This window comes from Bidens hawaiensis, unplaced genomic scaffold (assembly GCF_021521415.1).
Source record: "Bidens hawaiensis isolate Kalapana, Puna unplaced genomic scaffold, B.hawaiensis_p1.1 tig00008970_1, whole genome shotgun sequence".
NCBI classification, from domain to species: Eukaryota; Viridiplantae; Streptophyta; class Magnoliopsida; order Asterales; family Asteraceae; genus Bidens; species Bidens hawaiensis.
In genome coordinates this window covers 374,744-400,047 of record NW_027491655.1, presented here as the reverse complement: position 1 = coordinate 400,047, position 25,304 = coordinate 374,744, and the positions used below count along the sequence as shown (strand labels likewise).

The 25,304-nt window shown below is 37.3% G+C and overlaps 4 protein-coding genes across 4 annotated transcripts; all 4 read right to left on the bottom strand.

The window, feature by feature from the left end:
• On the bottom strand, positions 1-453 carry LOC143530664 (auxin-responsive protein SAUR72-like). Its single transcript, XM_077026141.1, has one exon. It carries the CDS (start codon positions 451-453, stop codon positions 1-3), a length of 453 nt encoding a protein of 150 aa, XP_076882256.1.
• A 3,313-nt stretch (positions 454-3,766) lies between these two features.
• Positions 3,767-4,219, bottom strand: LOC143530663 (indole-3-acetic acid-induced protein ARG7-like). The gene has a single exon (XM_077026140.1). The coding sequence runs from the start codon at positions 4,217-4,219 to the stop codon at positions 3,767-3,769; it is 453 nt and encodes a 150-aa protein (XP_076882255.1).
• A 3,393-nt stretch (positions 4,220-7,612) lies between these two features.
• Positions 7,613-8,038, bottom strand: LOC143530662 (uncharacterized). Its single transcript, XM_077026139.1, has one exon. The coding sequence runs from the start codon at positions 8,036-8,038 to the stop codon at positions 7,613-7,615; it is 426 nt and encodes a 141-aa protein (XP_076882254.1).
• A 1,981-nt stretch (positions 8,039-10,019) lies between these two features.
• On the bottom strand, positions 10,020-10,472 carry LOC143530661 (auxin-responsive protein SAUR72-like). Its single transcript, XM_077026138.1, has one exon. The coding sequence runs from the start codon at positions 10,470-10,472 to the stop codon at positions 10,020-10,022; it is 453 nt and encodes a 150-aa protein (XP_076882253.1).
• Positions 10,473-25,304: the final 14,832 nt, after the last annotated feature.

Genomic DNA, 25,304 nt, shown 5'->3' with positions numbered 1-25,304 from the left:
TTAGTTCACTTTGATCCGTCTTGAAGGTATTAAAGGTTCAGAAGAACCATACCCTTTGCCCATCCGATCTGCACCGTTGGTTCCCAATCGACGACTAGGATTAAATGGGCTACAAGACCCGTACACGAAACTTCCAAGTGACTTCATATGATCTTTCACCTCCATCTCCGCCAACACCTTGTAGAACAAATCCACGTCACATGGAAGCAATATAGGGCCGTTGGAGTTGTAACCGTATTCGGTTACAGCCTCTTCTAGAAGCATCAAGAACAATGGATGATTCACGTGTTTCATCTTCAGGGTAAACTTTTGCTTGTTTGGTCCCACATAGACCGGACAAAAACCTTCCAAGCACCCAATCGCAACTCTTTTGTTGCGGCTGTGTGGGAAGGATTGACAACGATTCCATGTCCTAACGAGAAAGTTCCTTTTTCGAGTAACGGAATATTCCATCGATGATTCGTTAGTAATCTGAGTAATAAATTGAAAAGTTAGTTGTGTGATGAAAACTGAAAAAAGGTGAGAGATTTTATAGTAGAGGGTTAGTTGAGAACTGAACCGAATAATACCCCCAAGAGCCATGATACTATTATCATATGTTGTCAGTTGTCCAAAATATTAGTGTTTTTTGTTTTGTCAATGTGTGACAGTTACTAATGCTATCTAATTTGATTTGTTTATTAACTAATTTACAACAGTATTATTTAGAGCTTTAACTTGGTGGCTGTTTGTACTAATGTTGGGCCTAGATTTTCTGTGGCTCTTTTTTATTAATTTATTTTGTAAAAAAGAATATAAAAGAAAAAAGATATTTATATGTAGTTACCTTATAAGCTAATAAGGTACGCCAAAGGCATGGTTTATTTTGAACGTAAACGGGTATATTTAATAAATACATCGAGCGAATATGGGCTAGCTTTTTTCTAACAAGCTTCAAGTCACGGGTTTTTTTTGACACCCCTAACTATTTATAAATAATAAGTAATTATAAATTGTTTTTAATACTTTTACAATGAGCGCATTAATTATATATTTAACTGTATGGCTAACATTTTAATATAAATCATCCAGTAGTTGAAGGGAATGTATCGTTGACGTGGGTGTCGTCAAAGGCAATTTGCATTATTTGGAGATTCTTACTGGATCGAATTGCAACAAAATCAGTCTTGTTTACAAGGGGAGTAAACTACTGAATTGATGAAATGTGTGTGTTATGTCATGTGGTATGGTCCCGAACCTTGGTCAAAAAGGAACGCTTAGCAATGTGCATCCCTGAGACGAATATGTCCGCATAAGGAACAAGGCAAGACATATGCGAACTTCAAGTCATGTAGAGAGGCACCAATAAAGCATCTCCCCCTTATAACCCTTCACCCACATTCAATCTTATTGATTATGTAGCTACCCGCTGTCACACTCATTATTCAAAGATTCAAGACCTCGTGGATTTACCCCTGTGAAAATACCATATCAGGCCTAGCCTAAACTTGTGTTTCTTCATTATGTGAAAGATTCCCAGAAACATCAAACGTCTTATTGTTTAAGTGCAGGGTGGCGAAATGGATTCGGACAATCGTTCACAGTTGGGATCAACTCCTGGTGTCTTTGTATCTTATTTCGGTTCAAAAAGATATTGGACATCCTGAGCAAAAATAGAAACAACAAGACTAAATGTGAGTTGATACAAGCAATCTTCTTTGTTACTTTGTGGTTGATTTGGAGAGCAAGAAACAACAAGATTTGCAAGGATATATCAATTCAGTTGAATAGGTAGTTACCAACATTAAGGCGACTCATTTTTTGAGAACACCGGTGCATGTTTAACTTTGTAAATTTACCCATTTCGTTTGTTGCTTCCTATTTTGTTGTTCTTTTGATTTGGATGTTGACTCTTTAGAACTTTTGTTGCTTGTAAGTTGCCATCTTATTTTTAATGAATTGAGCCTATTAGAAAAAAGAAAAATAAAAAAAGAAGGCTAACATTTTAAATTTTATTCACTTGGTGTATAATGTATATTATGTACACGCTGTCTTATGTAGGCTTGTGTGTAGGGCTGGAAACGAGCTGAGTCGAGTCGAGTCAGAGTGTGCTCGAGCTCGAGTTCGAACTTAATCGAGCTGGCTCGAGCTCGGCTCGTTTTCTTTATCGAGCTGAAAAATCGAGCTCGAGCTCGGCTTGTTTAAAGCTCGAGCCGAGCTCGAGCTCGTCGAGCCAATCTCCTTTAATTTTTTTGAATTTTTTTATTTTTTATTTTTTAATTTTTTAATTTCTTATTTTACAAATTTTGATATACAAAAGATAAAAAAATATAATTTTAACATACATATTATATAAAATTAATAATTAGAACTTTATATGTTTTATTTTCGTTATTCTTTTATAAGGTTTTAGGTATCGAGTGACATAATATATGTATAAGTATGATATTATTATATATAGATATTAAAATTTAGGGTTTAATCTAAACGAGTCAACGAGCCGAGCTAACGAGTCGAGCCAAAACCAAGCCACGAGCCGAGCTGACCCTGGCTCGAGCTCGGCTCGTTCAGAAATCGAGCCGAGCTCATTTAGAATCGAGCTTTTTCGAGCCGAGCTTTTTTCGAGCTATTTTCGAGCGAGTTTCGAGCGAGCCGCGAGCTTTTTGTACACCCCTACTCGTGTGGAGAAATGAGTAGAACCCGACTAAAGAGCAAAGATAGGAGATGAAATGCTTTTGGGCGCATCTTAATAAAGTCCTCTATTTTTGTAATATCTTGTATTTTTAGGATAACCATCTATTTACATCGAAAATAGAAAGTAGTGTCATGTTGAGTCAAATATTTTGTGTGTTTACGATAAATACGCATGCTAGGGGGAAATTCCAAAATATTTAAAGACTAGTTTGAGGCCCGTATACTACACGAGTAGTTCTTGAAAATACATTATTTAATAAATAATCAGTATACAAGAAAAATAAACCCGTTAAACAATATTAATAATAGTCTTTAAAATAATTTTAAGGTAAAAGATAATTATAAATATCAAATGTTTGAAAAATAAAAGGAAGTAAATATTAAAATAACAAATTTTAAAGCATAAATTTTAAGAATGGTAACTATTATTTTACTATCATAATTTTATCAATAAGCATAATTTTAAGAAATTGGTAACTATTATTTACTATCATAAATTTGTTAAAAAGGGTGATGTTTAATGTAGGAGTGACAAGTGACAAAACTTGTAACATTTTATCAGAGAGTATAGATATAGATATTTCAAACATAAATATCAAAACCTTTGTTTTCATCTTACATACACTTTTAGGTTTTTTATCCATTTTTTAACAACGTTTGAAACTACTCTTAATTCCCGAGTAAGCCTTCCTGATTCGAGGTATCAATCGACCATACAAATTTTGACATTGCAGTCTTGATTCACCCAAGACTATTATCAACGAAAAAAAACTCACCATTATAGAAAAATCCCCTTGAGTCATGTTTCAAACTTAAGACATAAATATGAAATATTTCAAGCATTAACTATAACCCTATGCTATTGACGGGCACTTTGTCAAAATAATTAATGACAAAATTATATATACAACTTTTGATTTTACTTATTACATGTTAACTGTCTCTTTAATTAAAAGACAATCCTTAATCGTTATTAATTATTGTTGATGTGGCGGCAAGATTTTTGTCTATACACAATAATAATATTCAAAGGCATGAAATTACATCATACCAAAACACTAAATCTTAACTTATAAAACTTTTCTAGATCGAGTTAATTCACTTTGATACATCTTGAATGTATTAAAGGTTCAAAAGAACCATACCCTTTGCCCACCCGATCTGCACTGTTGGATCCCAATCGACTGCTAGGATTTAACGGACTACAAGACCCGTACACGAAACTTCCAAGTGACTTCACATGATCTTTCGCCTCCATCTCCGTCAACACCTTGTAGAACAAATCCACATCACACGGAAGCAATATAGGGCCGTTGGAGTTGTAACCGTATTCGGTTACAGCCTCTTCCAAAAGCATCAAGAACAATGGATGATTCACGTGTTTCATCTTCAGGGTAAACTTTTGCTTGTTCGGTCCCACATAGACCGGACAACAGCCTTCCAAGCCCCCAACCGCAGCTTTTTTGTTGCGGTTGTGTGTGAAGGATTGACAACGATTCCATATCCTGATGAGAAAGTTCTTTCTTCGGGTAACGGAATATTCCATCGATGATTCGTTAGTAATCTGAGTAATAAATTGAAGAGTTAGTTGTGTGATGAAAACTGAAAATGGTGAGAGATTTTATAGTAGAGGGTTAGTTGAGAACTGAACCGAATAATACCCCCAAGAGCCATGATACTATTATCATATGTTGTCTAAAATATTATAGTTTTTTGTGTTGTCAACGTGTGACCTTTAGTAATGCTATCTAATTTGATTTTTTTATTATCTTATTTACAACAGTATTATTCAGAGCTTTAACTTGGTGGCTGATTGTACTAATGTTGGGCCTAGATTTTCCTCTAGCTCTTTTTTATTAATTTATTTTGTAAAAAAGAATATAAAAGAAGAAAAAAAATGTTTACACGTAGTTACCTTATAAGCTATTAAGGTACGCCTTTGGCATGGTTTATTTCGAACGAAAACGGGTATATTTAATAAACACATCGAGCGAATATGAGCTAGCTTTTTTCTAACAAGCTTCAAGTCACGAGTTTTTTTTGACACCCCTAACTATTTATAAATGATAATTAATTATAAATTGTTTTTAATACTTTTACAATGAGCGCATTAGTTATATATTTAACTGTATGGCTAACATTTTAACATAAATCATCCGGTAGATGAAGGGAATGTATCGTTGGCGTAAGTGTCGTCAAAGGCAATTCGCATTATTTGGAGATTCTTACTGGACCGAATTGCAACAAAATCAGTCTTGTCAACAAGGGGAGTAAACTAATGAATTAATGAACTGTGTGTGTTATGTCATGTGCTATGGTCCCGAACCCTGGTAAAAAAAGGAACGCTTCGCAATGTGCATCCCTGAGACGAATATGTCCACATAAGGAACAAGACAAGACATCCGCGAACTTCAAAGTCATGTAGAGAAAGGCACCAATAAAGCATCTCCCCCTTATAACCCTTCATCCACATTCAATCTTATTGATTATGTAGCTACCCGCTCTCACATTCATTTCTCAAAGATTCAAGACCTCGGGGATTTACCCCTGTGAAAATACTAGATCAGGCCTGACCTAAACTCGTGTTTCTTCATTGTGTAAAATATTCCCGGAAACATCAAACGTCTTATTGTTAAGTGCAATTGGCGAAATGGATTCGGACAATCGTTACAGTTGGGATAAACTCATGGTGTCTCCGGATCTTATTTCGGTCAAAAAGATATTGGATATCCGAGCAAAAATATAAGCAACAAGACGAAATGTGAGTTGACACAAGCAATCTTCTTTGTTACTTTGTAGTTGATTTGGAGAGCAAGAAATAACAAGATTTACAAGGATATATCGATTCAGTTGATTAGGCAGTTAACGACATTAAGGCGGCATCATTTTTTGTGGGTGAAACACAGAAGCAGAAGTCAAGCTTATATTGAGAAGATTGGTGCATGTTTAATTATGTAAATTTACTCATTTCGTTTGTTGCTTCCTATTTTGTTGTTCTTTTGATTTGGATGCTTGACTTTTTATAACTTTTGTTGCTTGTAAGTTGCCATCTTCTTTTTAATGAATTGAGCCTTTATTCAGCTGGTGTATAATGTGTATTATGTACACGATGTCTTATACTCTTATGTAGGCTTGTGTGGAGAAATGAGTAGAACCCGACTAAAGAGCAAAGATAGGAGATGAAGTATAGCATTAATAACGATTTTGATCTCTTTAATTTAACATGGTATCACAATATTTTAAAACAATGTTTTTAAAATGTTATAGACACCTCAGATTACAATGTGCGGGCAAAACATGTTTCAACAATGCGTCTAACTTTGTTATTGTAATGAGTTTCAATTGAGCAAGTTCCTCCTTCATTATAACTGCACATTTATTATAACGATGCGTCCAATTTACATATATTATAAAAATATTTGAATAAGAAATTATAATTTACTATAAAACGATTACAATAGAGTGGCAGGCAAACGGGCAACAAGCTGCGCCGCAACCCCCTTTTGAATAGCAAAGCCAATCCTGCTAAAAACGAAGTTCTGGGACCTAGAAGCTGAAGAGGTTCCGTGTACGACGCGCTGAACCCTACTAAAAAACTTCACAGCCTCTGGGGCCAGGAAACCAAATGTATCAAAGGCAAATGGTAGAAAGACATGTTGATTATCTAAACACGCTTTCTCGTGTTTAACAACTTTGCCCGATTCAGCCTTCAACGCAGCCTGACCCACAACAAACCCACGGTCCCTGAGCCCAACAAGAGGAGACACTCCTGTAAGATCTACACAGGCGTGTTTCCCCCCTGTCCACCCGAACACAAGAATATCAGCTGGTCGTAAAGTGGACCTCCCTTCAAGAGGATCCGTGAGAAAGTTAACAGGGGCCTCCTTTTTAGCAGAAATCCCTGCCCGTTTAAGAACATCACACAGAACATCCCTAACCAAATCATGTCTGTATTTAAAGCCAAGCAATTCTTTGCAATGCACCGCATGGTCACCAAAAGAATCCAAACAGACCTTGCGACAAATTGGGCAAGGTTCATCAGTCGAGAACATAGGGATCATTAACCGGTACTTAAGGATAGTCCGATACTCCAAACCCGACATATGTTGGCCTAATCCTTCAATGGGGATGGCCGTTAGAAAATCCTGAGCCCGAGGAGCCCGAAGGCATTCAAACATCGCCTTTTGGCGAGGGGGTAGATCAAACTTCACTTCTAAACTCTTGACGATTCCACTAAATAAAAACAAACTAAACTTTGTGAACTCAACTACCGCTGACAATAAAATGCTTGTGGGCACATCTTAATACAGTCCTACATTTTTTTTAATATCTAGTATTTTAGGATAACCATCTATTTACATTGAAAACAGAATGCAATGTCATGTTCGAGTCATGTATTTTGTAAGTTTACATTAAATACGCACGCTTGGGGGGGGGGGGGGGTTCCAAAATATCTAAAGATGTTCCAAACATAAATATCAAAACGTTTGTTTTCATCTTACATACACTTTTAGGTTTTTATCCATTTCTTTTAACAATGTTTGAAACTACTCCTAAAACCCGAATAAACCTTCCTGATTCATAATATCAATCAACCATACTAACTTTGACACTACAATGTTGATTCGCCCAAGAATATCATCCAGGAAGAAACTCACCACTATACGAAAATCTTTTGATTCATGTTTTAAACCTAAGACATAAAAATCTCAAGCATTAACTATAACCCTATGCTATTGACGGGCACTAACAATAACGAATTTTGATTTTACTTATTACATGTTAATTGTCTCTTTAATTAAAAGACAATCCTTAAACGTTATTGATTATTGTTGTTGTGGCGGCAAGATTTATGTCTAAACACAATAATATTCAAAGGCTTGAAATTGCATCATACCAAAACACTAAATCTTAACTTATAAAACTTTTCTAGATCGAGTTAATTCACTTTGATACATCTTGAAGATATTATAGGTTCAAAAGAACCATACCCTTTGCCCATCCGATCTGCACCGTTGGTTTCCAATCGACGACTAGGATTTAATGGACTACAAGAACCATACACGAAGCTTCCAAGTGACTTCACATGATCTTTCACCTCCATCTCTGCCAACACCTTGTAGAACAAATCCACATCACACGGAAACAATATAGGGCCATTGGAGTTGTAACCGTATTCGGTTACAGCCTCTTCTAGAAGCATCGAGAACAATGGATGATTCACAATGGATGGTCCCACATAGACCGGACAAAAACCTTCCAAGCACCCAACCGCAGCTCTTTTGCTGCGTCTGTGTGGGAAAGATTGACAACGATTCCATGTCCTGATGAGAAAGTTCTTTTTTCGGGTAACGGAATATTCCATCGATGATTCGTTAGTAATCAGAGTAATAAATTAAAAAGTTAGTTGTGTGACTGAAAACTGAAAAAGGTGTAGGATTTTATAGAAGAGTGTTAGTTGAGAACTGAACCAAATAATACCCCCAAGAGCCATGATACTATTATCATATGTTGTCCAAACTATTATAGTTTTTTGTTTTGTCAACGTGTCAGTTACTAATGTTGGGTTATCTAATTTGATTTTTATATTATCTTATTTACAACAGTATCATTTAGAGCTTCAACTTGGTGGCTGTTTGTACCAGTGTTGGGCCTAGAATTTCTATGGCTCTTTTCTATTAATTTTTTGTAAAAAAGAATATAAAAGACCAAAAAATATATTTCATGTAGTTACCTAATAAGGTACACCCTTGGCATGGTTTATTTTGAACGAAAACGGACATATTTAATAAATACATCGAGCCAATATGAGCTTGCTTATTTAGAGCAAGCTTCAAGTCACAAGTTTTTTTTGACACCCCTAACTATTTATAAGATGATAATTATTATAAATTGTTTTTAATACTTTTCAATGAGCACATCAATTATATATCTAACCGTATTTCTAACATTTTAACATAAATCATCCGGTAGTTGAAGGGAATGTATTGTTGACGTGGGTGCCGTCAAAGGTAATTTGTAGTATTTGGAGATTCTTACTGGATCGAATTGCAGCAAAATCAGTCTTGTCAACAAGGGGAGTAAACTAATGAATTAATGAATTGTGAATGTTATGTCATGTGGTATGGTCCCGAACCCTGGTCAAAAAAGAACGCCTAGCATTGTTCATCCCTCAGGCGAATATATCCGCATAAGGAACAAGGCAAGACATATGTGAACTTCAAAGTCATGTAGAGAAAGGCACCAATAAAGCATCTCCCCCTTATAACCCTTCACCCACATTCAATCTTATTGATTATGTAGCTACCCGCTCTCACACTCATTACTCAAGACTTCGGGGATTTACCCTTGTGAAAATATTAGATCAGGCCCGACCTAAACTCGTGTTTCTTCATTATGTGAAATATTCCCGGAAACATCAAACGTCTTATTGTCAAGTGCAGGGTGGCGAAATGGATTCAGACAATCATTACAATTGGGATAAATTCCCAGTGTCTTCGGATCTAATTTTGGTCAAAAAAATATTTGGCATCCCGAGCAAAAATAGAAGCAACAAGACGAAATGTGAGTTGACACAAGCAATCTTCTTTGCTACTTTGTGGTTGATTTGGAGAGCAAGAAACGACAAGATTTACAAGGATATATCAATTCAGTTGAATAGGTTGTTAACGACATTAAGGCGACATCATTTTGTGGGTGAAACATACATGTAGAAGGTCAAGCTTAGATCGGGAAGACTTGTGCATGTTTAACTTTGCAAAATTACACATTTCGTTTGTCGCTTCTTATTTGTTGTTATTTTGATTTGAATATTTAACTTTTTAGAACTTTTGTGGCTTGTAAATTGCCATCTTCTTTTTAATAAATTGAGCCTTTCAGAAAGAAGAAAAAAAAGAAGGAAGAACGTTTGAAACTATAATACCCGAGTGAGCTTTCCTGATTCGAGATATCAATCGACCATACTAATTTTGATGCTACAGTCCTGATTCACCTAAGACTATCATCAAGTAAGAAAGTCACCAATATCAGAAAATCTCATTGAGTCATGTTTCAAACCTAAGACATAAATATCTCAAGCATTAACCATAACCCTATGCTATTGACCGGCACTTTGTCAAACTAACTAATGACAAAATTATATATACGACTTTTGATTTTACTTATTACATGTTAATTGTCTCTTAAATTAAAAGACAATCCTTAAATTACAATCCTTAAACGTTATTGATTATTGTTGTTGTGGCGGCAAGATTTATGTCTCTATACACAATAATAATATTCAAAGGCTTGAAATTACATGATTACATCATACCATAACACTAAATCTTAACTTATAATAGATCGAGTTAATTTACTTTGATACATCTTGAAGGTATTAAAGGTTCAAAAGAACCATACCCTTTGCCCATCCGATCTGCACCGTTGGATCCCAATCGACGGCTAGGATTTAATGGGCTACAAGAACCGTACACGAAACTTCCAAGTGACTTCATATGATCTTTCACCTCCATCTCCGCCAAAACCTTGTAGAACAAATCCACATCACATGGAAGCAATATAGGGCCGTTGGATTTGTAACCGTATTCGGTTACAGCCTCTTCCAGAAGCATCGAGAACAATGGATGATTCACGTGTTTCATCTTCAGGGTAAACTTTTGCTTGTTCGGTCCCACATAGACCGGACAAAAACCTTCTAAGCCCCTAACTGCAGCTCTTTTGTTGCGGCTGTGTGGGAATGATTGACAACGATTCCATGTCCTGATGAAAAAGTTCTTTTTTCGGGTAACGGAATATTCCATCGATGATTCGTTAGTAATCTGAGTAATAAATTGAAAAGTTAGTTGTGTGACTGAAAACTGAAAAAGGTGTAGGATTTTATAGAAGAGGGTTAGTTAAGAACTGAACCGAATAATACCCCCAAGAGCCATGATATATACTATAATACACTAGTCAGGTGCCCGCGCTATGCAGCGGAGTACATGCGCAAACCCGATGACGGTGCGTTCGTAACTCGAAATTGGACGCGTAACACGTGCAAAGCCAGTACGTGTGTAACTAAAAGTTGAACACGCATAACCGGCACCTAAATGCATGTTACATGCATTAAACATGCTTAACCGACATCATGTGTGTAATTCACATTGATTACTTGTGCATTACGTGATGCTGGACGCTTACCAAGATTGGGTAATGCTTGTTACGTGATGTTGGACACGTGTTTATCGGGTATGGTACGTGAACAATGCCATCACGGGACTGATGCCTAAAATGTACAACAATTTCAAATAAATCGATTTTCAAACCAACCGTTTTGACCTGAAACCCATCTGGAACGGACATTGTTTAAAAAAAAACCGTTTTAACTCGATACCCTTTTGACATGACCCCTTTTGACCTGAACCCATCCTAACCCGAACCAAATTAACCAGCTTTTGTATTGAAATGTTGCGACTCTAATTCATTTTGACCCATGATTCGAACCTCCCGACCTGACCCATTATCGTTATAAACCGGTAATCACGTAAATGTTAATTTTTTTAAATTAATAAACTCTAGCAATATAATACTCAAATTAAAGAGAATAAAATGTTCGTTTTTATAAAATAATTTTCTTAAAAAAATATTAACGTGTGAAAAAGTTATGAACGTTTAAAAGTCGTGGAGGTAGTTTGTTTTAAATAAGGGGTAGATGTGTAATTATTCTATAAATTAACAAAATTTTATTAAAGTTAGAGGACTAAAATTGAAACTATTATGTAATAAACTAAAGTAAGTAAGTAACCATACATGTTGTACTATAAAGACAACATTATCCTTAAAATTTCTTAAATATATGCATATCATGTTGTACAATAAGCAACAAGTTAGGTACCTCTTAAAATTTAAGAGGTCCATAACTCATGCTTTATATATAGTATAGATAATCATATGTCGTCCAAACTCCAAAATATTATAGTTTTTGGTTTTGTCAACGCGCGTGTGACAGTTACTAATGCTATCTAATTTGATTTGTTTATTAACTTACTAGTTTTTATCCCCCGTATTATTGGGGTTGTTTTATATTGTTTGTTCAAATATTTATTTATTTTTTAAATTTATATATTTTTTATTATATGAAAGTTAATAATGTAGTTATGGTTTGATGATAAATTGGTTCACAAATAAATGAGATGTTATAACCCGGTTTAAAAGTTATATGGTTTTGATGAGACCCAAGACCCGCTTATTTTTTTATTATAAAATTGGTTTTTTTAATTATAAATAATATTTATGAAAGTTAATAATATACTTATGGTTGATGAGACCCAAGACCCGTTTATTTTTTTACTATAAAATTATTTTTAATTTAAATAATATATATATATGTTTTTTAAAATAAATAAGATATTAATTTTAAGTATATCCTATTTTATAGGATTTTTAAATCAATAATTTGGTGAGAATAATTTTTTATTTAATGAAATGTTAAAACCCGTTTAAGGAATATCTGGGTTTGGTAAGACCCATACCCATGAATTCGGCCAAATGTATGAGAAGCCTTCATTTAAAAATCAAGCTATTCTGGTGACTCGAAAAAAAGGGGGAGCGACCACATCGCGACACATAGGATTTTTATGTTTTCGTTTATATATATTATAGATTTACTAACAGTATTATTTAGAGCTTTAACTTGGTGGCTGTTTGTACTGGTGTTGGGGTTAGATTTTCTCTGGCTCTTTTCTATTATTTTTTTGTAAAAAAGAATATAAAAGAGAAAAAAAATTGCATGTAGCTACCTAATAGGCTAATAAGGTATACCCTTTGCATGATTTGAATGCATACGAGTAATTTACACTATTGCGTAAAAACATAGCATTGGGCCGGGACACCCCCCCCCTCCTGGATCCTTAATAAACTACGCCCTTGGGATGGTTTATTTGAGAAGATGTCATCGTTTTTGGCTCTCCGTAAAAACCTAACTATCGTGAGAGTAACCAAATACATCGCTAGCTATTTTTTACTCAATATTTATTAATCATGATGTATTCAAATTAAATTATTATTTTTACTCAAAACTATGAACCATGAATTAGATACCGGTAAATTGTCTTAGTTATATCTGGTTGTGTAATAGATGCTTCATACATGAATTTAAAGGTTCAAATACCTTTAGAACTTGGGACAAATTTTATTTGAGATAGAATTAAAAAAATGGTAAAATTATATGTAGATGAAAAAAACATTTTAGTTACTTACATCGTTACATCCGAGACTATCATCACACCAATCTCAAACGTTAGACTGAATATTTATGTCTACCCACTTGTAGGTTTAGTGTATAACTTGGAAAAGATATTTATTAACAATTAATTAACTTACCACAACACTGTTTCAACTTCAACACAAATACTGAAAGATATATTCTAAACAAGTGGTATCGACTATGGAAGATGCCTTTAATTGTGAAGGGACAAAACCATAAAAAATTTTCTGACTTGACTTTTTATAAATTATTTTTTAAATCTTATTCGCACACACATTTTTATAGATTATTTTGAACCAAGTTACATAGCCAGCCTCATATCCGAATATAAAATCTTGTACTATTTGAACGGATATCACCTAATATCATACCCTGTCTCAAACTCGTAGAATTTTAAAAGTAATGTTTTACTTGGTCTTATCACGAATATCTTTAAGGAATTTATACATTATCAAAAAGCTATTCAAACAAAAGGACTTCTAAGCTTCTGTATACCTCTACGGCTCTACCTAGTGTTTTAAAAAAGGGGCCTAGACGGGGATTAATCGTTAGGCGTAATTGATCCCATTAATCAGTAGTAGTCAGACCTAGTCGGCCCATATATGACATATTTATTTATTTTTTCATATTTTATTTACAAATTTTATTAATTTTAGGTAGGCAGTCAACCCGTTAACCACAGTTATTGGGGTTTCTCATTAATTTGTTATTTTATGTTAATTGTTTATGTATGATCTATACGACTATATTATATGAACTTCTATATGTAATTTTTCAAAAAATTCAATCAGATTAATTTCGATTAATCGCCAGTTCCTACTTCCTACCCACTGCTCCACCAGTCTATAGTGAATTCTACAACCGGCTCTACCTACATTTTCATACACACCTCTTGAGTGTTGGTGTATGATGGTTTGGGTTGATTACAAGCCCAGTTTGAAAAGTTGGTGCAAATTGAATAATACATTGGCCAATAAACAGTTTTGAAAAGGAGAATGGGCTAGGAATATTGCATTTGCATTGGGTGGCATGGCATTACTCTACAATCTTTGACAGTTGGCGGATGGCACATCTACTTGTTTAGACTTTATGATATTATCCCGTTTAGGTCACCTTTAAAAGGCTTTATTGTCGGACCAAATATTCCAAGGTTGGAGTTCATCGAGCACAACGAGATAAGAAGGTGTTTAAGCCAAGGTTTGCTTGCACATCTGACGCAACAATGATTGCAAGTTGTTGTCGTTCGCCTGATTAGTCCAAGACAAGACGAAACAAGTAGATTCTGATCATAAGGAGGATGGATTGAATGACCTTCAAGCGCCACACGGAGTCAGAAAGATAACTCCGTGACATTATACTGACTTAAATAGGACAAAAACCTGTTTTGCGGGACTCAAATGTACAAAGAGAAAGTACAACCGTACCGGTACTAAAACAGGGCAAATATGAAAGTACTATTGTTGTTCAGATTTTGACACTTGCTCTTAAACTTGGACAATATTATTTAGTTTACCGTGATATTAATGTTATTTTTTCTTCAATATTTTGAGAGAGAGATCTATGCTTTCATCATATGATAATGATTAAATATAACCCCATCTAATCACATTCATATGATCGTTAAAGTATAAAAGAGACTTCATAATCTTAATCTTAACTCTTAAGGACTACATGTAATAAAATTCGGTTAAGTCACTTTAACCGAATCAACTTTGCACACACCTAATTCACAAGGTCCAGGGCCAAGGCTATTCACAATTTCACAAGGAGGAAACTTATTCGGGCCACAGCAACAAACCAGCTGGGCCCATCAGCAACAAACAAACCATTGGGGCCAATCAAGCCTCCTCTCATAACCAGTATTGACTGAACACAATTGCTAGTTTGCTACATGTATTGATATTCGACTATTCGTTTTTTCATGTTTTCAGTCTCGGTATTTTTGATGATACCTTTAATCTTAGTATAAAACTAAAAAACTGGTACAATATTCAGTATATGATTTTACTCATTTCCATATTTGTATTTTTCAATGCGGTATGCATACTATAATATAGAGGTGCACAAAAAACCCAAACACCGAAAAAAAATGTGAAAGCGGTTTTTTTTATACATGAAGTTGTACTTGACCCTACCCGTACGGATATGGTATGCATTTCAGTACCAAAACCCGTACCCGAACCGGACCCGATTTGTACCTGGTAATACTTGCAAACCGGAACCGGTTTTTTCCAATACCCGAAACGGGTTTTTCAAATACCCGAAATTACACGAAAAATGCCTGAAATATACCTGAAAAATACCCATAAAATGTGCAACCCGTTAAAAAATCCAATCTATACCTGATAATATGTTTTTTCTTCAAATACCCGGAAACAGGGCATTCAAATACCCGGCTTTATACCCAATCCGAACCCGATACATAGGGTATGGTTTTTAGAGAATACCCGGGTCTGAACCCGACCTTGGTATTGCAAATACCCGATTTTCCAATACTCGGCACTGAAACCGGGTATTTGAAAAACCGATTTGTGCACTATAACTAATCTAATCCCTAGTTTCACCACCAACTTGAAACATTAAATATTTTATTATTATTATTTTTAACAGTAGAAAGATTAGTCATTAGTCAACATAGGGGAACTAATAACTGTTACGCGTTGACAAAGTTAAAGAAACTAAAAAAAGTAATATCATGGCTCTTGGGGAGTTGGGGTTTTTACCTGGTTCAGGTCTCAACTCACTTTCTTCTATATAATCTTTCACCTTTTTCACTTAAAACAATATCACATCACATCACAAATAACTCACTAATTTTAAACCCCTAACTTTTCACTTTATTTACTAATAAATGGAATATTCTGTCACCAGAAACGATAACTTTCTAGTCAAGACATGGAGACGCTGTCGATCTTTTTAAAACAACAGGAGAGTCAGCAGTGCCAAAAACTTGGCAAAGAGCAAATCGTGGAACGGCGACGAGGCCACGACAAAGAAAAAAATAACACCGGAAGGATTTTTTCCGGTGTACGTGGGACCAGACAAACAAAGGTTTGCCGTGAAGACGAAACACGTGAATCATCCGTTATTGTCGATGCTTTTAGAGGACGCTGTAACTGAATACGGTTACAACTCCAATGGCCCTATATTGCTTCCGTGTGACGTGGATATGTTCCGCAAGGTGTTGGCAGAGATGGAGGTGAAAGATCATAGTGTTGCGTATGGTTCATGCAGCCCGTTTAATCCGAGCCGTCGATTGGGTGGAGATGGGATCATGGGTAAAGGGTATGGTTCATTTGAAGTGTTAACACCTTCAACGTGGATTAATTAAGATGAATTAACTTTGGTCTATATCAACAGTTTTATAAGTTAAACATTTTTGTGTGTTTTGTATGATGTGATTGATTTTGAGTGTTTGAATATTATTGTGTATAATTAAGGTGCCAATTAAGTTGTCAACTATTCTATTATAATTTAAAGCGCAAAATGGTAATATGCAACTAGAACCGGTTATACATGTTTGAAGTTAGAACTTGAACTAGTTCTAAAGCGATTAATCGGAACAAGTTGGTTAGTAACCGGATATTCAACGTTAACATTTGATTTTATACGTCATGACTGCTTTCTAACGGCTATATAGCCGTTAGAATATTGATATTTTAAGGATTTTAAGCTAGGATATATATGTGTTAGATGTTTAGGTTTTGATTACACCACACATCTCGATCAAGTCTCTCAAATACTCTCTAAATCGCAAAACCACTCATCTTGGTCAAGTCTCAACCCAATTTGAGTATAGGCAAACGAGGAAAACATTATTTAATACTCGAAACAAAGAAACCCCCCCCCCCCCCACCACAAAAAAAAACACTCTGCAGTAAGTTTGACCTACGTCTGATGTCGGACAATACCGACATGACTTGTTTGAAAAGTGTCGAGTCTTCCTTAAGCTAGGCGACGTCCAACTCAACTTAGTGAGCTCATTTGACAATACATTGCTAGGATTTGAGAGCAAAATAAAAATGAAGCCTATGCGACGAAAGCGAATAAAGATGATTATATATTATCTAATAAACTGTATTGCCGGTTTTTTTTATGTTTTTTTGTCTTTACTTGTTTTAGTTTAATAAACCGAGTTTATTACACGTTTGTGTTTTATTTTATTTTATTATTTTAGACAAACCTGTAAATAACCGGTTACTAGTTAACTGGTTAAGTTAATAATCTAAGCGGTTTTTATGATTATAGATTTCAAGCATAGAAAACGGTTACAAACCGTAAATAACCATTTGACAAAAAGCCGGTTTTGGTTTGAAACCGAAATTACTAAAGGTGGTTAATAAACCATAACATAGTAAAACATCTTATTAATTAGTTAAAGAAATCCATGAGAAATATGTCTATCATGTGGGCAGTTTGTGTTTTGACACATATAAAACTATGCACATCATATATTTATATATGTTACTCATTTAACAACAGTTTGAGAATTTTATATGTATTTAAAGAGACAACGCGTATAAATATCAGGAGCAAAATAAGTTATAAGTAAAGTCATAAGTCGTAATGTTAATGTCGTATTTATAATTATACCAATAGTTTGATAAAAAGTCAAATAATTAAAACCTAAAAAGTGCATATAGGATTCAAACGAAGAAGTTGATACTTATGCTGAAGGATGGATATAATTCCCACCCCGCATGTATATTTATTGTACCACTTGCAAAAATACTCGACCATGACACTACTTCAATTTTCTATATGAAAACATAGGAGGTATTATCCAAAAAAAGAAAAAAGATACCATATGTCAAAATGTCGTAGGAAAGTAGTAGCATGCGGCTCATATAATATGTGAGCTGTAATTGCGTCCACTTGATTCTAACGAGAGTGAGTGTTGGAAAATTAATGTAAATTGGACGCCCAGATGCGTCCTCATAATGAGTTAGATGTATAAATATATAATTATATAGACGGAGAGGTACTTGCGTATTCAAAACTCAACTAATGAAAGTTAGACGTATCATTGTAACATGTTTAAACATCGTTAGAAACATTGTTTTTTAGTTTAGTAATATTGTGATAGGAATGTCAACTTGTAACGGAAATAGGTTATATCAACGTTTCGTTTTCAGATACAGACACGCCACCAAATCAAACCGTAGGGTTACGATAACTTACTGGAGATACATATTCACCACTCTGCAGATTAAGAAACCGTGTCTAAGATCACCACTCAAGATGCCAAAATCGAGCTAGCAAAGGCGAATTAACTTTAACTCAAAATCCATTGACATAAAAATTAACATAAAATTTTCACTCAAAAGAACATTCAATCCTTGTTCATCGTTCAATTTAGTACATCGTTCAAGAACCACAATTCTTACGACTAGTGATTGTTGGCTCGGGAGATGGCTATTGAAGAATCACGGATCTACTCCCCTTGACGGGTCTTAGATCCAATGGATCCACAGGGTTGGATACGGTTAACTGCCAATACGATATGAACTCAATTCCCAAAGTCAAGTGACGTGAACCTACAAAACAGACACCGTGAGCTCGTTACGGGAAGGACAAGGGGGGGGGGGGTCTTCCCGTAACCACCATCCGGCGTGAGAATAAGTACAATTCTGACGTAGATAATGCACTTAAGTAAATAGTGAGAGTACAGTGGGAGTGAATGAATACCTCATGGAGTTTGAGAAAGTATTTATAGCCGAAAGGTGTGAGAAGGTGATTGGGCCAGCTGTCCCTTTGAAAGATGCTCTCGTAACCACCTGGACACGTGTCCTCATACGATAGGTTCAATTTATACGTTGCATGTGCATGTATAACAACCTGGACACGTGTCTTCATAGGATAGGATGGTAGACAACCCTGGCCATGTGCACGTTTATAACGGCCTTGCCAGGTGTCCTTTACTGATTGGCCGAGAGGTCACTTTTTGCTCAATAAAGCATCTTGGTAGATCTTCTAGAATGTTATTGGTTAATGACAGCTGTCCCGGAGCATTACTTTATGGTCATTTACGCGGACAGGTACTCCGTCTTGCGGATGACTTCTGAGGGTGCCAGGATGCTTCCACATGTCTTGTGAGGGTGCTTCTTCCTCAAATAATTATGCGGGTGGTCCATATGTCCCGCGGGTGCCTTATGAGGGACCTTTGATTGACCCGCGGGTGATACTTAAGGGTATTTGGGTCTTTTCAGTACCCTACCTCTATAAGTCCCCCAAGTCTAGTGTTTCTTCCGCGTGAAGTACTTTATACGGGTGAAATTTTAGACTTAATGCGTATTTGGGGATTTTTATTCTGTAAGTTGGTGAAAAATATCTTTTGTTGTTGTGGATAATCATGAAAAAGGACAAGTTGACCTCTCGCAGGCGCATGTGCAGGTGATAAGACGTGTATGACGGCGGTCACTGTACCCGACTGTACAACTTTTTCCCTTTTTCGAATTTCCCGCGTGACGTGGCGCCCGTCTATTGGGTGATCTTTTCTCTCCCCACTGTTCATATCCCATCGCATTAATTGCGATGGGTATAAATAGTGGAGTTTAACTTCTTATCGAAGTTTATTGCCTTTGACTCTTGATTATCATCTTGTTTTTCTCCTTCTGAATCTTCGATTTAGCCACTCAATCTTTCAAATACCCGTTCATTTCTTCGTTATACCTTACTATAATGACTAGCATTCAATCGGAAATCGATGAAATAGAGGTTCAATGGGACCAGTCTGAGTATCAGAAGCTAGTTGATACGTACGGTATTCCATCGAAGTGGGAGCCAGAATTTCCTTCTCCAGGTTCAATAGCCAGTCTGCCACCGCCGGGCAAAATGGTTATATATTCCGACTTCTTTATCTACGGAAACTTCCGTTTTCCTGTTACAAAGTTCTTTATGAGAATATTGGGTGCTTTTGGGGTACATTTGTCTCAGTTTCACTCTTGCGCCGTTATGCGAATTCGTCATTATGAATTCGTGTGCATGGCTCATGAGATGGTGCCCCGTCTTGACCTGTTTGTTGTTTTTTATCGAATGGTCAACCGAAACGGGTGGTTTACCTGCCAAGCGATAACTAACCGGAGGATCGGTCAAGAGGTTGAGGGAGGCTCTAAAGATTGGAAGAACAAGTTCTTCTGGATTTCTGAGGATGTGATACCGGATAATATGATACGTCGTCCGGTTAAAGAGGCGCTCCCCGACATTGTCCTGGCTGTTCACGAGGGGCGGGATTAGTTTCGAATACTGACTTCCCTGCCGACTCCGATGCGGGGGCTTCCTGAGGAAGCCCTCGTATGGGCAGGCATGAGCCGTCTATGGCCATCTGTTTACCTAGAACCTGTTTTTATCGGGCTGGATGATCGTAAGTTGCTTCTTTTGTTTCTTTGTTTTGGAGCTTTATTGTTGACTTTCCGTATTCATTTTCAGGACCTCATCACAGGTTAGAAGTCTCTCCTCTTCTCTACTCCTCCCTTTTCCTCATCACAGGTGCCTCTCAAATCGCCACCACGTCACCGATTTCGAAACAAAGACCTACAGGGGAGTTCGTCCTACATCTACTCGCACACTACCTACGGCGTATATCACTTGTGTCGAGAAAAACAAAACGAGTACCTCCGACGGTGTTCATTCTTACCCAACAATACTACTTACAGGTATTAACAGTGGGCTGAATTCCTTCCGGTTGAACAAAATAACGACGACAGCGACGAGACCAAGGATCCGGGAAACCTTTTCTGGACTATATCACATGCTCGGGTAAAAAAAAAATCAGGTTGTGCATATCTATCTACTTGGTTGAAAACTATTAAATATTTTATTATTTTATCATAATTATAGCTTAAACTAAATCATATTTAAAAAAAAAAAAACTTGTATCGTGAAGGGGCTGCTTTTATGATACATATTTGTTTAAATCTAAACAAATATTATTATTATTAGTTTTTGTTACTATTATTATTATTATTATTATTATTATTATTGATTTGGTGTTCTATTGCTTGTGTTTGTGTGATTAGTTGCAACCATAGAGCGTAGGAACCATGACTATTACTTGAGACCATGTCCTGAAACGAGGGGTGTAGAAAAGAGTAAAGATAGGGAGCGTATATTGCGTTTGGCTTCTTGGAATGTATGAACATTAAATGGTAAGTTGCTAGAATTGGTAGATGTGCTTAAAAGACGTAGGGTTTAGATAGCATGCCTCCAAGAGACTAAGTGGAAAGGACATAGAGGGGCTGAGTGTAATGGGTATAAGTTGTGGTACTCGGGGTCTGATGGAGCTAGGAATGGAGTGGGGTTTCTAGTGGCTAAGGAAATACACACTAGTGTGGTGGAGGTGATAAGACATAATGACAGGATTATGGTGTTGAAATTAGTACTAGGAGACGAAGTTGTGGCAGTAGTCTCCGCCTACGCGCCTCATGTAGGCCTAGGGGATCAGGAAAAGAGAGAATTTTGGGATTGCCTAGACGCAGTGGTAGGGGGCATACCTAGGGGGAGAGGATTTGCATAGGAGGTGATTTTAATGGACACATTGGTAAGGCTAACGATGGTTTTCAAGCCGTACATGGGGGTTTCGGTTTTGGTGATAGGAATGAGACCGGAACAGATCTTCTAGAGTTTGCGGTGGCACATGACCTAGGTATTATAAATTCTTATTTTAAGAAAAAAGATTCTCATTTAATCACTTTTAGTAGTGGCGGACGCGACACGCAAATTGACTACCTTTTGATGAGGCAAGGAGACCGACGTTGGTGGAAGGACTGCAAAGTCATACCTGGGGAGGCAGTTGTGACTCAACATCGACTACTAGTGACAGATATAGCCTTCAGAAATAAGCTGACTGTTCGAGAGAAGAAAGGTACACCGAGAATTCGATGGGGAAATTTGAAGGACGAAAATCTCTAACTGTTTAAGGATAAACTCATACTGCATACGCGGGCTCGACTAAATGGGGACTCAACTCATATATGGGAAGCTATAGAGACAAAGATCATCCAAGTAGCAAAGGAGACTCTCGGGGTCACAACAGGAAAGACAAGTGGGCATAAGGAGTCTTGGTGGTGGAATGACGCAGTGCAAGACAAGATAAGGGACAAACAAGAATGTTTTAGGGAGCTAATGAGGTGCACGAATGAGGAGGAGCGAGTGGAATTGAGGGACAACTACAAAACGGCCAAGATAGAGGCGAAGAAGGCAGTGGCGGAAGCAAAGAAGGCGGCCTTTAAACGGATGTATGAAAGTCTAGAAACAAAAGAGGGGGAACATGCTATGTTTAAGATTGCCAAAGCCAGGGAGCGTAGAAGGCAAGATCTAGGACCGGTGAAGTTTATAAAGGATACAGATTGGCATGTACTGGTCAAGGAGCAGGACATCAAGCTAAGATGGCAAACCTACTTCCACAATCTTTTTAACAATGGGAGAGCTTACCAAGAAGAACATGACAACACAAACTTTCAACGACAACAATCGAATAACTGCTACTGCCGACGGATCACACGAGAAGAGGTGAAGGATGCACTTAGGAGGATGGGAAGGTCTAAGGCGGTTGGCCCAGACAACATACCCATCGAGGTGTGGAAGTGTCTGGGGGAGGAAGGAGTCATGTGGTTAACTACTCTGTTCAATAGTATTCTCAAATCAGGTAAGATGCCAGACCAGTGGAGGAGCAGCGTTGTAGTTCCTATCTATAAGAACAAAGGAGACGCCCAATATTGTGGTAACTACCGAGGAATCAAACTACTAAGTCATACTATGAAGCTATGGGAAAGAGTGATTGAGGTTAGACTTAGACGAGAAACTCAGGTTACGGTCAACCAATTTGGCTTCATGCCAGGGCGTTCCACCACAGAGGAAATACACCTTTTAAGAAGATTAATGGAAAAGTATAGGGAGAAGAAGCGTGATCTACATATGGTGTTTATTGACCTAGAAAAGGCCTACGACAGTGTGCCACGACAGGTGCTCTGGGAGTGCTTGGAGGGTAGAAGAGTGCCCAGGAAATACATAGAGATAATTATGGATATGTATACCAGGAGTGAAACAAGTGTCCGTGCGCCAGTGGGGGATACTGATTTCTTTCCTGTAGAGGTAGGTCTTCACCAGGGTCAGCGTTGAGCCCGTTTCTTTTTGCAGTAGTCTTGGATGAGTTGTCAAAGTCGATTCAGGGGACTCTCCCGTGGTGCATGATGTTCGCAGACGATATTGTGTTACTTGCTGAGAAAAAACAAGATCTAAACATGAGGCTTGAGGAGTGGCTAACAACCTTAGAGACAAAAGGTTTAAAGATTAGCCGATCTAAGACGGAGTACCTACACTGTGATTTTGGTGGGATAAACGACAATGAAGACGCACAGATCACAATTGAAGGGCAGGTGGTCCCGCAGGTAACGAAGTTCAAGTATTTAGGATCATTTGTACAGAGCGATGGGGAATTAGACAGTGATGTGACCCACCGAGTTCAGGTAGGATGGTGTAGATGGAAAGCAGCCACAGGTATATTGTGCGACAAGAGTTTCCCGACTAAACTAAAGGGAAAATTCTATAGGGTGGCAGTTAGACCTGCAATGCCATATGGAACAGATTGTTGGGCCATCAAGAAGGCACAAGTGCGGAAGATGGAGGTAGCAGAAATGAGAATGCTACGTTGGATGTGTGGGCACACAAGGCTAGACCGAATAAGAAACGTTGTGTTTCGCGAGAGATTAGGGGTGGCGAACATAGCAGACAAGATAAGAGAGTGGAGATTGAGATGGTTTGGACATGTAAAGAGAAGACAGACGACGAATCCTGTTAGATCCGTAGAAAACATTACTATAGAGGGGAGGAGGGGTAGAGGACGACCGAAATTGACTTGGGATGAGAGGATTAGGCATGATTTGATAGACCTAAACCTCTCAGAGGACATGGTTGAGGATAGGAATTCGTGGAGAAGTAGAATTAAAGTTAAGGATTTTTAGAGAGAATTCAATACCTTAGGGCTTAGACTTAACTTATTTAGGTCACATACCATAATGGTATTCCCCTTACATATTTTATTATTATTATATAATTATTATTAGCTTTTATATAGCTGTTAAACTGTGATCTTATTATTAATATTATTATAATTAGTAGTAGTTTTTATATAACTGTTAAACTTTGATTTCCTTTATTTTGCTTCATACACATGTACTTAGAGCCGAGGGTCTCTCTGGAAGCCACCTCTTTATTCCTTTGGATAGAGGTACGGTGTGCCTACATCCCACCCTCCCCAGATCCTACTTATAGCTTTGCTGTCGGTGGGATTTTACTGGGCATGATTGATTGATTGATTAATTGATTTTCAGGTCCGGGATCGATGTTGAATGCTCTGTATGACGACAGAGGTTGTGGTAGAAAGAGCATCCGTGATGCAAGGGATACACCTATCCTTGAGAAGACCGCAAAATATTTTCTTTTTCCGGTCAAGGTGCGTGCCAAACCTGTAGTCTCGGACGCCACCTTTCAAACAGGTGCGTATATTCTAAATCCTCCTCCTCTTAATGTGCTTACCTCTGAGGGGGTATTCGTCATTCTGTCGTCGAGTGACGATTCATCATCCTTAGAGGAAGAAAACTCTGATGATGCTTCTGAGGTTTCATCTGTGTCCCACTTGTTAGCAGAGTTAGCACAGAAGAGGTCCTTCGGATCTTCTCAGGCCAGTGATCCGGGAGCGGGTACCCAAGATGAGCCAGTGACCAAGAAACAGCGGACACGTCGGCCGAAGAAACCTCAGTTCAGCTTGCGGAACGTTTAAAGACGGTGACTGGTACGAGTTTTATTTTTTATACTTTACTACCATAATATGTATTTAAGTAAAGTTTTCTTTGTGTAGATCCGTCAATTGTTGGAGACGATGTATCCGAAAGGCTACCAACGCTGACTCCTGTGGTCGAGAAACAACCCTCTCCTCCTCCGGAGAAGGAGGTGGAAGACAAGCCTCCTACTCCTCCTACTGAGACGAATATGGAGGGGGCGAGTCTTCTTGGATTATTTATTTCAGTCTGGAAACATTACTGGTTTTCAGAGTGATAATCCTGAAGTCACCCTAGAGGGCTTCAGGATTCATGAATCTCCCTCTCGATCTCCCCCTCAATTTTTTTCCACTTCCTCACCCTTAACCATGGGTGCAGGGAGAAATTTCCAATTTGGACCGTTTGTCCATGAGGTTAGGGGGTTCAACGCAAGGTGTCGCACAACAATCTTCTTCGATCCCCGTCCGTCTTGAAACTTCAGGTTCACAGTACTACGGGGATGCAACTTTAGGAGGGTATTATGAACTGTTTGTCCCTCCTTGGGACATTGTCAATGGATCTTGGTTCTCTGACCCCGAAACCTGCATGAGTTTCATTAAACATTGCGTGTC

What these genes read in the sequence shown, in the direction of transcription:
- LOC143530664 (XM_077026141.1), bottom strand. Translation starts at nt 453, where the DNA reads ATGGAATATTCCGTTACTCGAAAAAGGAACTTTCTCGTTAGGACATGG.
- LOC143530663 (XM_077026140.1), bottom strand. Translation starts at nt 4,219, where the DNA reads ATGGAATATTCCGTTACCCGAAGAAAGAACTTTCTCATCAGGATATGG.
- LOC143530662 (XM_077026139.1), bottom strand. Translation starts at nt 8,038, where the DNA reads ATGGAATATTCCGTTACCCGAAAAAAGAACTTTCTCATCAGGACATGG.
- LOC143530661 (XM_077026138.1), bottom strand. Translation starts at nt 10,472, where the DNA reads ATGGAATATTCCGTTACCCGAAAAAAGAACTTTTTCATCAGGACATGG.